Source organism: Narcine bancroftii, chromosome 1, assembly GCF_036971445.1.
Source record: "Narcine bancroftii isolate sNarBan1 chromosome 1, sNarBan1.hap1, whole genome shotgun sequence".
Taxonomy (NCBI): domain Eukaryota; kingdom Metazoa; phylum Chordata; class Chondrichthyes; order Torpediniformes; family Narcinidae; genus Narcine; species Narcine bancroftii.
The window spans coordinates 385,625,276-385,643,065 of record NC_091469.1 but is presented as its reverse complement, the minus strand read 5'-3'; the positions used below and the strand labels follow the sequence as shown (position 1 = coordinate 385,643,065).

Here is a 17,790-nt window from a genome sequence, read left to right as displayed (position 1 = left end):
GCCTTTAAAGCCATTACTCAGTGACTGCTTTTGGGAAAACAAAATATTGCAGGTATTGGATGTTTGATCCCTTGTTCGATTTTATTCTTCACCACATTTAGTGCTTTATTTAAAGATTTTTTCCCCCTTATTTCGGTGTCAACAATTTAAAACTTAAGTTTAAGTTCCAATTTATTGTCAGGGTGCATATTTAACTTCTACCTAGTTAACTTCTTCACCCTCTCCAAAGCCTTGCCATCCTTTCAGTAACGCAGTGACCAGAAACACACCCCAAATCTAATCTTATTACAGTTTTATAAAAATGCAACATGACATCCTGGCTTTAATACTTCAGTGTCCTAACTGATGAAGGCAAGTATGTTGTTTGCCAAGGTTTCCAACATCACACCAAACTTCCGCAAATTCCTGAGGAAGTAGATGCACTCGTGTGCTTTCTTGACAATGACATTAGTGTGTTGGGTCCAAGGAAGGTCCTCTGATTTTCCCCTCCTAAAGTATTCAATCTGCTCCTTGGTTTTGGTGACAATAAGTGCAAGTTTTCCAACTCTTTCCTGTCTGCTGACCCATCACCCCTTTTTATACAACCCACTACCATAGTATCATCAGAAAATTTGATGGACTGAGCCATGCGGTTGCAAGTATAAAGTGAATAGAGCAGGGGGCTAGGTACACAGCCCTGTGTTGTTCCAGTACTAATGGAGGTTTTCTTGCCAATCCTCACTGATTGGATTCTGGAGGTGAGGATATTAAGGACCCAATTACATAGTATGGTATTGAAGACCAGGTTTTTGTGTTTGCTGATCAGTTTTGATGGGATGATGGTATTGAAAGCTGAACTATAGTCAATAAAAAGAGAATCCTGATAAATGCATCTTTGCTCTCCAGGTGTTCCAGGGTTTTGTGGAGAGCTAGTGAGATGACCTGTTGCTGCGGTAGGCAAATTGGAATGGATCCATGTTGTTACTCAGGCAGGAAGGAACTGATATGCTTCAACACCAGCCTCTCAAAACAATTCATTTCTGTGGATGTGAGTGCCACTGGTCACTTGTCATTTAGTCATGTTACCATATTCTTCTTGGACGCTGGTACAATTGATGCCTGTTTGAACCTGATGGGTACCAGACTCTGTCAGAATGAGATGTGGAAGATATCTGTAAATACATTGGCCAATGGGTCAGCATAGGTTTTTAAGTACTTGGCCAGGTACTCTGCCCGGACCTGATCCTTTCCTTGGATTCGCCCTACTGAAGGCAGACCATACATCATCTTTGAATACTGACAGCAGAGGATCATCAAGGGATGTGAGGGTGCGCAGTGGTTCTTCTTTGTTCTGGTGGTAAATTCAGGTGCGGAAGGCATTGAGCTCATCTGGGAGTGGAGATTGGTGTCTTCGACTGCACTGGATTTGGTTTTATCGCAGGTTTTGTCATTTCGGCCCTGCAACAGCTGTCATGTGTCCTTCGTTGTTTGTATTCTCATCCAGAATTTACAATTTGCCTGAGAGATGGCTTTTCACAAGTCCCACCTGCTCTATGTGTAGTATTCTGGATCTCCAGAATTATAGCCTGCGATCTGGTACTCATCAGGTTCTGATTCCATTATTCTTCCATGGCTTCAGTTCTTGAATTCCACAGTTTTCTAAATTTTAGTATCCTCGGACACTCCCTTCCCAATCCTAACCCTTGGTGTGTTTTCATCCCTTCTGTCCCATCCCTCCTTCAACCAGAACCAGATAGAAGAGTTCTGTTTCCTTCTCCTTACATTTCCAGCTCAATGAAATCTGAATGGAATGTCACATTAAGTTTGAAGACTTAACCAGACAGTGGACCTTTTTCTAGAAATTCTCCTTCTGATTACTTGTCCTTGTCATCTCACAATGCCAGTGTGATATTGACCATTTCCATTTTTCCCACTTCAACTATGTAGTCATCTATCCCACTCTGAATTTGGCACACTTGACTCAAAAAAGGACCAATATCATCAACCTACTGATGAGAAATGCCAGTTTTTATTTGGGAATTGACTTCTGAACACCAACTCTCTGATGCTTCTTTATAACTTCCTATCGTCAATAACCACACCAGAAACCATCCGACCATTGTTTTCCAGAAAGACTTTTCTTCTCAAGTTCTACCTACAGTCTTAAATGTCATAATTCCTCAACCATCGAGAATTCACTTGATTCTCTATTCCACCTCCCCAACCCCCACCACTCTTTGATTGACAAGCAGCACAGTTCTGGTTGTTTATTTCTGCCTGTTTTTGTCTCAACATAATATTTGTACCATGACTCTATATTTCTCCCTTACCTTTTCCTACCAACATTTGCAACATTCCTGATCCCACCACTTTAATGGTTCCCAGCTTTCTGGCACCAAATTACATTTTTCACGATGGGCATCTCACTCCTCCACACCCTAATCTCACAGCAGATTGATCCAAGGTACCCGAACAGACATTTTACTCATACTTTAATGAGCTCAAGCTCGAAACGTTGGTTATAAATCTTTATCTTTGCTATGTATTGTACAGGTAAAAGTTCAAAAATCTGGATGTGAAAAATCCAGATCACCCGAGAACATGGACTTCTCAAAAACTCCTGGGATTTTTTGTGCATGCATAAGCGACACAGATATACAGTGGCAAAAAGCGATCACACGGAAGTGATGGAAAAGCAAGAAAAAAATTTTTTGTACTTTATATGTAAAAATATTTCATTAATAAATAATCAAAATTTACCTTTTTATTCTCCTTAAATTTGAATTTTAAAAGTACTGCCTGAGAATCCTGAAAATCTGGACCAAGCAGTCCAGATTTTAAAACTTTTACTGTACACTGCTTGACCTGCTAAGTTTCACCAGTATTGTGTTTTTACTTCAATCATGGTGCCTGCAGACTTTCATGTTTTAATCCAAAAAAAAATACAGTAAAATCCCCGTTATCTAAAATTCAAACAACTAGCAAAAAAATTGAGGAAGTAAATAAGAATAATAAAAATATAAAAGTTTAAAATTGTAAAAGTAAATGTTCTAATAAGCAACACACAACCCCTTGGTGAAGATGGGAGCAAACAGATTGCAGCCAGCGGAGTGTCATGGTTATGCCCCACCCACAGCAGCTGTTTGAATAAAGTTTGAGTAAAATTGTTGAATAAAATGTTGTCAGCCAGGATGAAGAACCGGCTGACGCCACTTTCTGCTGGGCAACCCTCCCAAAGTGTCTCCCTAACCCTGCCTAGTAAGACTTTTTATTAGAACAGTGCAACTCCAATTATCCGAAATGGTTGGATAAGGGGTTTTTTATTTTTTCGGTGAACTGGTCACTTTTTAAAAAAAGCCCAGTAGCAACAGCAAATCACTTGTATCAATGTTTAAACAACAACAAACAACTAGGGAAGACTTTTTAAGCATCAAAATGTTTAATTCTCACCAAAAAAAGCCACCTCTGATCACTAAGACCTTCCAACCACTGCCACCACCATCCCCGACACATCCCCACCACTGCAGCTGATCCCGATGGAGGCTTCTCGGGCCAGTGGAACACCCACTGGTGAGACACTGGAGCTCCCAATGCCAGAGTCCTAACTCCGAATCCTCCCCTAGGCCTACCACACACACACACTGAAGAGTACAGTTTGCGCATGCAGTTGTAAGCCAAGGGGAGGGCTCGGAGTCAGCGTCAGGAGTTCCAGTGTGCAGAGGAGGGAGGGAAGATGATAGGAGGGGCGAGGAGGGAGGGAAGATGATAGGAGGGGCGAGGAAGGAACGCCACTGAGCCAAAGGTTCCACTCCTGCCTGGGAGGCCGCTTTCCTTGATGACGCCGGAACAAGGGAGTCTTCCAATTACTTGCACCTGGGATACAGTGGCATGCAATTTGAGAGGAAGTGTTGGAGAAAAGAGTCTAGAGAGAAATGGAAAGAGAAAGGAGGGAGTTATTAAGTATATTAGTATGGCTTCATCTTACACTTGGGGGAGGAGGGTTAATTATGATGGCGGCACTGTTAGCATAGCAGTTAGTGCAACACTTCCAGGGTTCAAATTTAAATTTTGTAAGTTACTGAAATTCCCTCATTAAAGTGAACTATTTATACATCATTAAGAACTACAACACTTTTTTTTAATATTACTTTACATTTTGCCCTGTCTTGTCTTTTAAACTGTTTATTCTTAATGCAGGTGTTCCTGTGTTTGCTAAGCATTGTAAGATTGAGTCTCGGGCAACTGGAAAATTCATATATCCAGCATCCTCAGTACCTTTTGTGCCGGATACTGGGAGGTTTTACTGCCCTTTGTTATTTCTGTGCAAATTCCTCATGGAATGAACACAATGAACAACATTTCTATTTACACATTTTCATTTATGCATCAAAGCATAAGCCAAGTCAATCCAAAGTGATGCAAATTTTCTTCTGCAATTAATTGCAAATTTACTTTAGTTGAACAGAGTTGTCTGGCTTTGTACCTCAGACCTAGTTAAACAGGTTGAGCCTCTTCAGCATAAAAATATAGATATGCTGGAGGAACTCAGCCAGTCTTGCATGGTCCATAGGAGGTAAAAATCGCTTTAAGGTGCTTGAGTGCAGCTGGGACGTTCAGGTGGCTGCGGAGAAGACGCCTTTATGTCACCTGAACGTGCCGGCTGAAGGACAGCCGCGTCTGATCAAACGCCAGCTCCTGTGGCCGTAGTCACGGCTTGTTTATAGAGCATCTTGTCACAGCACTACATGAAAATAATGGAAAAGAAATGAACTTTAATTGTCATCCACAAAATAGTTGTTGGTTTGTTTTCACAAGGACAATACCTCTGTACATTGCTCCCTATTGATGTATGCTTTCCTCTTGATCAGTGATAATTTATGACAGAATTTCTGCAGGTTTCGGTTTATCAGGTTTAAGGTCGCAAATGTTGAGAGATAATAGTGTAGAACTCTCTCCAGAATACAAAAATCAATATGAAAGATTAACTGCAACTAACAAGCCTTCCTCATTCTCTATAAACCGACACCAAATTGTGGTTGGCGCGGGATTACAGGGCTGGAGCAGCCAGTGTGGGACTACAGGGCTGGAGTGGCAGGCGCAGGACTACAGGGCTGGAGCTGCTGGTGAGGACTTCAGGCCCCTGTAGTCCCGCACCGGCCGCTCCAGCCCTGTAGTCCCGTGCCTGCTGCTCCAGCCCTGTAGTCCCGTGCCTGCCGCTCCAGCCCTGCAGTCCCACACCAAGGAACTGTCAGGGAACGGGGAGGGTAGGTGTCGGCAGTGGGGACTCCTGTCCCACACTGTCCCCGATCCGCAGCGGGGAAGGTAGCCGTCGGCTGCGGGGAGGGTAGGTGTCACCGACTAGCCAGCTGACTGTCAACAGCCCGCCTGCTGCTAGGCACCTGAAAGCTGCTAGCTGCTTTCCCTTGCTGCTTTCAGGTCCCTAAGTGGAGCACTCGGAGCCGGAGAGGGTTAGGTAAGTGCTCCTCAGGGGCGGGTTCTGCACTTTCAGGTGGCCTCCCGACAGCTGCATTCGGGTATTTTAGGCGGTTTTACATTTCAGGCCTGAATCCCTCTTCAAGGAATAAGCAAAGAACAGAAAGGCGCGAGCCTCTTCTCTAAACACACACATACAAAAAAAGTAGATTCATTAGGTGATTTTAACCCAACACCCAACCCCAACCAACCAATTTTCCCCTGCAACCGCTGCAACCATGTCTGCCTGTCCCGCATCGGACTTGTCAGCCACAAACGAGCCTGCAGCTGACGTGGACATTTACCCCCTCCATAAATCTTCGTCCGCGAAGCTAAGCCAAAGAGACCTGGTTGCAATTAGTGGGGCAAAAGGTGATCCAGCATCTTTTCAACTGCAGGGGGAATGGACCTATTAAATCGCCAACCCAACGATTTAAGGGAGATACAATCCCCGGAATGACATGGTAAGTGATGCAGCATGCACTCAGGGGAATTATCGGTAAGTCTCCCTTGCCCCCCACCAGCCGTCAGTCACCCCTCTGACCCCTCTCCTCTACCCTTTACAGCAGTGACCCCTCTTCTTTACCCCTGTGGCAGCGACCCCTCTCCTCTCCCCCCCGGTAGCAGTATCCCTTCCCTTCTCCCCTACGGCGGCAGCGACCTCTCTCCTCTCCCCACCGCGGCAGCGACCCCTCTCCCGATGATCGTGGCACCACCCCAACCCCCCCCACTAAATTGACCTCTCCCTCCATGACAGCGACCTCACTCCCCCCAATTGTGGCCCCTTTCTCTTCCCCTCACAGCAGTAACCTCTCCCCCCTCTCTCCACCCCGGGCCCTGTGGCAGTGACCCCTCTCTTCCTCCCCCCCCCCCCCAACCCGCCCCCCCCACCGAATGCGGCAGGCACTTCATCCAGGAGTAACCGGGTCGGTCATTTTGCTGTTCAAGCCGTCAGTGGATGCATCCTGGGTAAATTTAACTGGGTTCCCTGACTATCTCAGAGGTAGGGCAGGAACCCAGATGACTTTGAATGATGCTGACCAGGTCTGACCCTTTCAAGCTGCTTTGTGAGTGGGATGCTAACCAGGGAAATTGCCCAGTTAACTCCATTTTACAAGGCAGTTCGAAAGCACCTAGTGTTACACAGGAAAGTCACGCTGTGATTGCAGTGCAATACACCAAAGTACTATATAGGACAAAGGCTGAACCTTCGGCAAGGTAGGAACAGAAAGCAAGCAGGCACTTGAACAAAAAGCTGGGGGAGGGGGGAAGGGGCAGGGAGAGGAGCACAAGCTGTGGGGGAAGGCAGAAGAGAAAAATGCAGAAAAGTTATGGCAGGAAGGGGTAGCTTTCTGAATAAGAGGAAAGGGGGTGTAAAGTTGGAGGAAAGAAGGCAGAGGGCAGGGAAAAGACAGAGAAAAAGACAGTGGAGGGACTTAACAGAAGCCTCCCCCATCACTTTTCAGCTTTTTTCTCCTCTTCCCTCTTGCCTAACATAAGAGCCACATACGATAAACTTCAAATGTTTCAGAGCCGCAAGCCATGAAATGTTTTTACTCTAACGTGCACATTGTAATAAAAAATTTATATAAATATTAAGAAATACATAACATAATAATATTTATTCATGCATGTAATTTAGGGGGGTGATCATTGCATACATACTTTTGACAGAATTACGTACCTGCATTAGGCATCAGGAGCTCAGATGGGTGGGTGGGTGACCAGGACAGAGTGGTAAGAACACTTTTGGTGCTTTGGGAGCTCGGATAGCAGGTGGACCAGGTAGTAAGTCCACGTTCAGGGCATCCAGAGGTCAGATGGGAGAGGAGCTGGGGTGACGGGAGCTCGGATGGATGGGCGGGATCAGCGGTAAGTCCGCATTCGAGGCATCGAGAGGTCGGGTGAGAGGGAGGCTGGTGCGTTGGGAACTCTGATGGGCAGGTGGCCAGATGGGACCAGGTGATAAGTCCGAGTTCGGGGCATTGGGAGGTTGAATGGGTGGGTGGCCGGGGCCTAGGCAAGAGACCACGGCATGGATGTTAGCTCTGGTGGGTGGACAGGCAGGCAGGGCTAAGGCAAGAGTCCGTGATCAGAGTGTCAGGAGCTCAGATAAGCGGGTGGCCAGGGCTTAGGTGAGAGTCCGCAGCTGGGGTGTTGGGAGCTCCGGACGGTGGGCGGCCTGGATCACATTAACACTCCTCTAATTTCATTACATGCAACACAGCCACACACGCCACAATCAAGCGATTGCAAGTTTCACCCTCTAAAACTAGCTCGTACAATTCCTGTCTCAGCCAATACATTTCCGTGAGGAACACACTATATATCAAAGAACTGCATGTAGCTTGCAAGCCACAATTTGGCCACCCTTGCCGTACAAATTTAAACTTCCTGTAGAACAGGGTAGGTTGTGATTTTGTTTACATCAAAAATATGTGGCCTGACATGGACGAATGTTGACTCCAGGGGAACAGCAGACAGGCACGAGGCAGCAGAGCAGGTGAAAACCCTTCTCTCTGAGAAGGGGAGGATCCAACAAGGTAAGGTATCATAGCCGTGAATTAGCACAGAGCTTGGCGACTGAAGAACTCACACCAGGCTGCAGGTGACCATATTGTGGGAACCAGGTATCAGGATGATGATTGGAGAAGGTGCCAATGGCAAGCAGGGATCCTGAAGGGACTTAGATACTGGCAGCTTCTTAATTGTATTGGGAGTTTGGAGCCAGGTGCCTAAGGAGACTTTGACGTTTCCAGCTCAGGTTCACAGATGGAATGGAGAGGAGGCCATGTGGCAGAGGTTACAAAGTTGCAGGAGGTGATGCATCAGAAGAGATGGTGGGATCCATGGACAGCTGAAGTCTATATCTTCTGCACAAGTTCAGCACCCTAATCTAGTGGTGCCTCTGTGTGCCTTTGTTGTTCAAAAAAGTAAAGCAATTTTATGTATTTTATATACACGACAATATAGAAATCTTGAATCATGAAGTTACATAGGTATGAAAGGTACACCAACAATAATAGTATAAATTAAATTACACCATGTGCCATAAGAAAAAAAGAAATAAAATGTGTAACAGGTTAAATAGATACTCACATTTATTCATTTATTTTATTGGTTACGTCAGGTACAAATTTAGTTTAATTAATGTTCGGAAACAGGAGAACGGCACTTGCTACTAGGATTTTCCTCCTGACTACTGGAAGCAAATCAGCACTTACAGAACTTTTTTCCATGGTAGCCACAGTTGAGCAGCAAAAGAGAATACAATGAAGGTAAGGGAAAACAGGTGAAAAAGAGGATGGAGTGCAAGGAGAAGAAAGAGACAGAGGTTGGGGATGAGGTGGTGGTGCTGGAGTTGGAAGTAAGTAAGGGCCACATTTTTCAAGGAAGAAGAAGGATTCAGCAAGTAGGCACAGGTAAGGGCAGGTTTTCTCTATCATATATCTTGTCCCTTCCATGATAAACAGTGGCACTGGCAGGCAAGGCAGAGGAATGCATCTCTTGCAGGATGTGAGTTGTCAGAGCAGTTAGCAGTATCCCTGAAGACTTCATCTGCGAGAAATGCACCCAGCAGCAGCTCCCGACAAGCCGAGTTAAGGAATTGGAGCTGGAGTTAGATGAACTCAGGAATATTCAGGAGGTTGATGGGGTGATAGATAGGAGTTACAGGGACAGGATCACTCCTAGGAGGCAGGAGGAGAGCATCGGTGGCACTCAGGAGAGGGAAAGCGAACAGGCAGGCAGAACAGGGCACCCCTGCGGTCATTTCGCTCAATAACAAGCATGCCATTTTGGATTCTGTTGGGATGGGGACGACCTATCAGGGGAAGCATGGCAATCAGGTCTCTGGCACGGAATCTGGTCCTGTGGCTAAGAAGGGAAGGGAGGAGAAGAGGTGAGCTGTAATGATAGGGGATTCATAGTTAGGGGGACAGATAAGAGGTTCTGTGGAAGAGATCTCGTATTCTAGATGGTATGTTGACCCCTGGTGCCAGTGTCTGAGATATCTCCAATCAAATTCACAGCATTCTCAGGAGAGAGGGTGAGCAGCCAGATGTCGAGGACCAATGACCTGGGTAGTAAACGTAAAGAGGTCCTTCCTGCAAGGAGAGTTCAGGGAGTTTGGTGCTAGGTTGAAGGTCATGACCTCCAGGGTTGTGATCTCAGGATTGCTATCGATGATATGTGTGAGTGAGGTTAAAAATAGGAGGATAATACAGCTTAACACATGGCTAAAGGCAAAGGCAGGAGGGAGGGCTTCAGGTTTCTGGATCATTGGGCTCTCTTCCAGTGAATTTGGGACCTGTTCCGACAGGACAGTTTGCATCAGAACTGAAGGGGGACTAATATCCTTACGTGAAAGTTTGCTTGTGCTGTTCTGGTGGGTTTAACCTTGATTTGCAAGGGGATGGGAACCAGAATGCCAGAGCAGATAGAAGAGTTGAGGGGGGAAAACAATAATGTGAAAATTGCATGCACCAGTAGAAGTCAACAGGTTGTGTCTGCTGAAAAATTTCTAAAGTGCATCTATTTCAATGAAAGGAGTATTGTAAGAAAAGCAGATGAGCTTAGAGTGTGGATTGGCATGTAACCATATATTATTTTACAGCGCGGAAACAGTTCATATCGGCCCTTCGAGTCCACGCCGGTTCACTTGAACAACTCCACTAGTTCCCCTCCTCCCACTCTCTGCCCATAACCCTCCAACCCCCTCTTATCCATGTAGACATCCAACCTTCTCTTAAATGATGGAAAGGACCCTACCACAACTATCTCCTCTGGAAGATCATTCCATTCTGCCACCACTCTCTGAGTGAAGAAGCATCCTTTAACATTTCTCCTAAAGATTTTCCCCTCTTACTCTTAACTTATGCCCTCTTATTTCAATCTCCCCTGCATTCAGGGGAAAGCATTTACTCACGTCTAGTCTATCTATTCCTTTTATAATTTTAAATACTTCTATCAAATCCCCTCTCCATTAGTGAAACTTCATTGCAGGAGGAGCAGGACCGGCAGCTTAATGTTCCAGGGTTCTGTTGTTTCAGATGCGATCGAACAGGGAGGGGGGGGGAAGGGGGGGGATGGGGATGAAAGGGGGAAGAGTAGCATTGCTTGGCAGGGAAAATATCACAGCTGGACAGACCAGAGGGCTCATCGACTGATGCTATATGGGGGGAGCTGAGCAACAGGAAAGGAATGACTACATTTATGGAGTTGTATTATGGATCGCCCAGTAGTCAACGAGAATCGGAGGAAAAAATCTGTAGAGAGATAGCAGACAGCTGCAGGAAACATAAGGTTGTGATAGTCGATTTTAATTTTTCACATATTGACTAGGACTCCCATACTGTAAAAGGGCTGAATGGCTTAGAGTTTGTCAAATGTGTTCAGGAAAGTTTTCTAAATCAATATATAGAGCAGTGGTTCTCAATCTTTTTCTTTCCATTCACATACCACTTTAAGTCTTCCCTATGCCATAGGTGCTCTGTGATTAGTAAGGGATTACTTAAAGTGATATGTGAGTGGAAAGAAAAAGTTTGAGAACCACTGATTATAGAGGTACCAACTCGAGAGAATGCAATATTGGATCTCCTTTTATGGAACAAGACAGGACAGATGACAGAAGTACGTGAAGGGGAATATTTTGGGACCAGTAACCATAATGTCATTAGTTTCAAGTTAATTATGGAGAAGGATAGATCTGAGCCTCAGGTTGAGATTCTAAATTGGAGAAAGGTTAATTTTGAGGAAATAAGAAAGTATCTAGAATGCATGGATGCACAAGGTAAATGGAAGACCTTCAAAGGTGAAATTCTGAGAGTACACAATTTCTGTCAGGATTTAAGGCAAGGTTATTAGGCATAGAAAATCTTGATCTTTGAGGAAAAAGAGAGGTGTATAGTAGGTAAAGGCAACATGGAGCAAATAAGGTACTTGCAGTGTATAAAAATGCAAGAGAAACCTCAATAAAGTGATCAGGGAGCCTAAAAGAAAAATGAGGTTGCTTTGGCAGACAATGTGAAGCAAAATCCTAAGGGTTTAAGATATATTAAGACAAAAAGGATAGTAAGGGACAAAATTGGTCCCCTTGAAGATTAGAGTAGTCCCTGTATGGACCAAATGAGATGGGGAAGATCTTAAATACTATATTTCCCCAATCAGTATTCACTCAGGAAACAGGCACAAAGTCGTGGGAAGTAAGGAAAACAAGTAATGAGGTCATGGAGCCTATACAGATTAAAGAGGATGAAGGCTCACTATCTGTAAGCAAATAAAGGTGGATAAATCCCCAGGGCCTGACAAGATATTCCCTTAGACCTTAAGGGAGGCTAGTCTATAAACTGCAGGGCCTCTGGCAGAAATATTTAAAATGTCCTTAACTACAGGTACGATGCTGGAGGATTGGAGGGTAGCTCATGTTGTTCCGTTGTTTAAAAAAGCTCCAAAAGTAACTCTGGAAATGATAGGCTGGTGAGCCTGATGTCAGTAGTAGGTAAATTATTGGAAGGTGCTCTAAGAAATCATATATACAATTATTTGAATAGCCATAAACTGACACGGCTTTGTGGGTGTCAGGCCATGTTTAACCAATCTTGTGGAGGTTTTTTTGAGTAGATTACTAGGAAAGACTGTGGATGTGCATACATGGACTTTAGGAAGGATTTTGCTATTGTTAATTTTATTAACTCTTCACTCTTTATTTGGGGGGGGGAGGGTTGGACTAATTTTAAGTTAGACTATTAATATTGTGTTACAATTAACGGGGGGGGGGGTTATTTTGTGTAGTTTTCTGAGATAATATTGTAATCATACCATTTTAATTTGTTTTAAATTTTTCTTTCAATGTAATTCTCTATTGTATTCATGTTATAAAATTTTAAATAAAGTCTTCAAAAAAAAAAGGAAGGATTTTGCCTAAGTCCCTCAAGGGAGTTTAGTCAGGAAGGTTCAGATGCAAGGTACTCATGGTGAAGTAGTGAACTGGATTTGACAATGGCTGGACAGGAGAATCCAGAGAGCAGTGGTGGATGGTTGCTTCTTAGACTGGAAGTCTGTGACTTGTGGTGTGCCTCAGGGATCATTGCTGGGACTATTGTTGTTTGTCATCTCTATCAATGAGATAGATGATAACGCAGTATATTGGATCAGTAATGTTTGCAGATAATACTAAGATCGGAGGCATTGTCGACATCGAAGAAGGTTTTCAAAGCTGGCAGAGGGATCTGGACCAGCTAGAAAAATGGGCTGAATAATGGCAATTGGAATATATATAGACAAGTGTTAGGTGTTACATTTTTGAAGGACAAACCAAGGAAGGACATACCAGTGAATGGTAGGACACGGAGGAGTGCAACAGAACAGAGGGATCTGGGAATATAGTATAGACACCCAATTCCCTGAAAGTGGCATCACAGGTGGATTGGGTTGTAAAGAAAACTTTTGGCATATTAGCCTTCATAAATCAAAGTATTAAGCATTAATACTTTAAAAAGTATTAAGTTGGGATGTTATGGTAAAGATACATTAGACATTGGTGAGGCTAAATTTGGAGCATTGTGTGCAGTTTTGGTCACCTAACTACAGGAACTATATCAATAAGATAGAAAGAGTACAGAGAAGATCTACTAGGATGTTGCCCAGCCTTCAGGAATTGAGTTACAGGGAAAGGTTAAACAGGCTAGGATTTTATTCCTTGATGTGTAGAAGAATGAGGGGAGATTTGATACGAGCCATCTAAAATTATGAGGGAGATAGACACCAGAGTAAATGTAGATAGGTTTTTCCCTCTGAGGGTAGATGAGATACAAACCAGAGAACATGGGTTAAAAATGAAAGGGAAAACGTTTAGGGGAAACATGAGGGGGAACTTCTTCACAGATAGAGTGGTGGGAGTGTGACATGTGCTCCCAGCTGAGCTGGTGAATATGGGCTCAATTTTAACATTTAAGAAGAATTTGGACAGGTACGTGGATAGGAGAGGTATGGAGGGCTATAGACTGGATGCAATCAGTGGGACTAGGCAAAAAAAGGTTCAGCACAGACTAGAAGGGACATGTTTCTGTGCTGTAATAGTCTATGGTTTTGTGGTTGGCTTAATATGAGCATCTCCCCCCCCAACTCCCATGCAGTGAGCTCACGCTTACAAATTATTTGGACCATCACCTTCCCAAGATCGTGTTATATGGCGAGCTCTCCACTGGCCACCGTGACAGAGGTGCACCAAAGAAAAGGTACAAGGACTGCCTAAAGAAATCTCTTGGTGCCTGCCACATTGACTACCGCCAGTGGGCTGATAACGCCTCAAACCGTGCATCTTGGCGCCTCACAGTTTGGCGGGCAGCAACCTCCTTTGAAGAAGACCGCAGAGCCCACCTCACTGACAAAAGGCAAAGGAGGAAAAACCCAACACCCAACCAACCAATTTTCCCCTGCAACCGCTGCAATCGTGTCTGCCTGTCCCGCATCGGACTTGTCAGCCACAAACGAGCCTGCAGCTGACGTGGACTTTTTACCCCCTCCATAAATCTTCGTCCGCGAAGCCAAGCCAAAGAAGAATATGAGCATCTCCCCCACCCCAACTCCCATGCAGTGAGCTCACGCTTACAAATTATTCCCCAACTGAATTACTTAGACAACACATTGTCAAGCAAAAGTTGGGAAACTTGTGCAGGCCATTAGTGAGATATCATATTCCCAAACTGTGTGCAAAACTTTGTGTCCCAAACTGTGTTTTTTTTTTTAAGAAGGTTTCCTCCAAAAGCTTAAAATTCTTATGGCAAGTGAGGAAATAAATGTTGTGTGACCAGTAACATTGTTAGTTGCATGACTATAATATAATACCAAGTAAACATTAACGCGAGTCATAATTCGGTATGTTTATACCATTTTTCTCTTGGTTACGTGAATGATTGCTGATATGATCTATTGCATACAATTAACACAATAAAGCATACAAATTGGACTAATTTTCAGTGTATTATTTCTATTTGCAGACAGCACAAAGAGCTTAGTAATGTTTTTAAGTTTATTTGTCATAAAGTACCCAAGACAGAAAAAAATGCTTCTTCTCCAAACAGATGGACAAGTTTTTTAACATGCAGCCATCTAAAAAGATGGCCATGAAAAAAATATCAAGCAGCCCCAAGCAAGTGCAGAAAGATTGCATTGTTTAAGAGATTCATTCAGGAATCTGATGACAATGGAAATATCTTTTTAGCTTATTGGTGCATGCTTTCACACAAGTCTTCTCTTCAATGAGAGAAGGGAAAGAGAAAATGCCTGGAGTATTATAGGTCCTTGTTTTTCCTTGGCAACAAGAGATGTAGATGGAGTCCAAGGAGGGGAGGAAAGTTTGCATTATGTTCTGAGCTGCATTCACTACTTTCTGTTGCTTCTTCTGATCTTGCATCACATCATGTTTGCTTTCAATGGTGCACCTGTAGAAGTTGTTGAGGGCCAAGGGGGAATGCTAAACTTCCTTAGTGTGCTCAGAAGGAATTGCATTGGTGCACTTTCTTGACTGATTTTTCAACATGCTTACCCAAGGTGAGGTTATTAATGATATTTATTGCTAAGAACTTGAAGCTATCTGTCCTTTTGTTTTCTTCACAAGAGAGAAAAAGAAAGAGTGAGAGAGAGAGAGAGAGAGCACCAGACTTATTCTGTCTATTGTTATTTGTTACCTGGCCCACCAGGTAACAAATTTGAAAATGAAGTGGAACAATATTTAGCTGTTCAGCTGTGGGTGTAGAGCAGTGGTTCTCAAACTTTTTCTTTTCTTTCCACTCACATATCACTTTAAGTATTCCCTATGGCATAGTTGTTCTGTGATTAGTAAGGGATTGCTTAATGTAGTATGTGGGTGGAAAGAAAACATTTGAAAACTACTGTTTTAATCGCACCTAATTGACTTGTTATGTGCATGGTTTCATAACTCCAAAGGAAATGGGCCAATGACAATTTTTCTCAATCAAAATATTTCAGTAACAATTGGGTCTAGAGCAGTGATTCTCAATCTTCCCTTCCCACTCATGTACCACCTTAAGCAAACTCTTACCAATCACAGAGCACCGATGGCATAAGGATTAAAGAGGTATGTGAGTGGAAAGAAAAAGATCGTGTTGTGTTTTATATTGAATATAGATATGATTTTGGGAGATAAAGTGTGGCAGGTTTTATTTAAGTGTAGGTCACATACAAACACTTCAAAACAGATCTTATTTAAAATACTGGAGCTCTGCTCAAGCTAGACAGGCCAGCTCCGAGAGCCTATGCAAAAACTTTGAAGAGTGCCCAAGGGACTTCACTAATGGATTGTTATTTTGAAAAGCAACTGATGAAAGAACTCGAAGCCTGAGGCTGTGAGAGTTCAGTTTACTGTTCTAAGAGGGTCGTGTTGGCTTTTGCAAGCAGAGAGGGGGTCAAACAGGTTTTTCTCTGAGAGAGAGAGAGAGAGAGAGAGAAAATTCAGTTCTGCTGTTTTTACAGCTCAGCAGCAGCAGCTGGGACTGGAACAGGACAAGCTGGCAAGCTCATGGAAAAAGCCCATTTTGAAGACAGGTTGTGAGTGCTTAGTTTAGCCTGGTCAAAGCCCTTGTGGTCCATACAAGAGGAGAAGACTGGCGGCCTAAAGTTTCACTTGAAATAAGAGAAACAAAAAGGAACTCTGTGATGATAATCAAAAATAACCTTTAGGTTGTGCCAAAGGAACAGCTTCTTCATATAACTGTGTCTGGCTGTGCAATGTTAAGAAAATGTGCTAGCTGGAGCTTCGAGCTTCAAAATGAGACAATGGCATTAAATAATCATTAAATACTGATGGATGTCACAATCTGCCCACCCTTCATACTTCTGATGGAGATTAGTTGATTGTGTGATAATTCTACGCTCTTGCCACAAATGCCATTTTGAACCTGGCACACATGTAACAATCACACATTGTGGAACTGAATTTGGTAAATTGAATTCAATTAAAGATTGAAGCTTTTCTTACAAAGGCTCAGATAAAGAATTGGTTTCAAAAAAAATACAACAGCAGGTCCATTATTATACTACAAATATTAAACATACTGATAAACAATAATTGGCTTACCATGGCTGATACACCTTTTATCCATCCATGTAAAATTGTGCTTTTAATGATCATACAAAAGGTACAGTTTATCTTTTAGACTGTTCATTTTTTCTGAAAGTAAAAAAATATACTGTAGTGAATATCAAGATTTTTTTTATGTATTCTATAAATATTGAATTCAAAATTAGAAAAAAATATGCAAGCATTTTTCACAATTGACAAATAATAAATGAGAAATTAATGGCAGTAAAAAATCTCTTCCTAATATTTCTTTGTGGCTTTCTCCCAGATGATAAGCCTTCTGAATGCAATATGTGCAAACTTTACCTCAAAGTACTATTTGGCAGCCAAATTATATGAATCACATTGACAACACCACCCAATTTATAAATAAAACTAATCTTGTTCACGTTACTTCACTATATGAGAGCAGCTAAATTTCATGTTGCTAATGAAGTTGAGCATTCCAAATGACTGCATTGTTTATTCGCAGTTCCACCCATACCACATAAATTTCTCCACAAAGTTGTGATAAGAAAATGTACAATAGAAAATATAATGAATTGGAACCACGTGTGAATAAACTATTAAAATGTAACTACTGTAGCTAGTCCACTGTCTTATAGAAATTTTACAGGACTGAGTGTGATTGCTATTACAGATGCCTATCCTTTTATCTGGGATCATTAGGACCAGACACTCTTCTGAATTGCTAAATCATTTTGATTTTGGTCTCTTTAGGCAAATGCCTCACTCCTACCCAACCGTCCATTCCCCCCGGCTGTCCTTCACCCCCCCTCCTCCCCAGCCATCCATTGCCCCCTCTCCCCCCACCAAAGGCCGCTGCCAGAATATTTTGCGTCCTAGGCCAGGCTGAGCACAGGGGGGGGGGGGGGGGTAGGGAGTGCTAGCTGGGCTGAGTGGTGGTTTGATGCATGCTGTACAGGAGGGTCTTGACCAGCGCGTTGGTCAGGTGGAAGTCAGAGGCAATGGAGTGGCCCAGGAGCTCGGCCAAAAAGGCAGCCAGTGTCAGCTGCTCAGAGCTAGTGGCAAAGCAGGGCAGAAGGCCAGACACGAGGTGCAGAGCTACAAGAGGGGCAGACCATCGGGGCAGTGGAATCAACCGTCAGCAGCTTTTAGGCACTCCACCAGCTCGTCGGGCCGGCCCTCAGGCTCACCCCAACAGCACAACGCCAGCTGGAGTGAAGTCTGGTGCCTGTGATGTTGGAGGCCAAGTTAACAACCCTCTAGAATTTATT

General features: G+C 43.5%; 1 protein-coding gene across 8 annotated transcripts in view; it reads right to left on the bottom strand.

Annotated features, from left to right (window-relative positions):
* The window catches only part of invs (inversin), a 313,548-nt gene that overhangs the window by 279,177 nt on the left and 16,581 nt on the right, over positions 1-17,790 (bottom strand). For all 8 annotated transcript variants that reach the window (XR_011349882.1, XM_069913577.1, XM_069913576.1 and 5 more), the window contains exon 2: positions 16,550-16,642. Coding sequence is in view for 7 of the 8 variants with exons in the window: in XM_069913577.1 (XP_069769678.1) it covers positions 16,550-16,603 (54 nt within the window). In the remaining variant the exon portion in view is untranslated. The remainder of the gene's footprint in view (positions 1-16,549; positions 16,643-17,790) is intronic.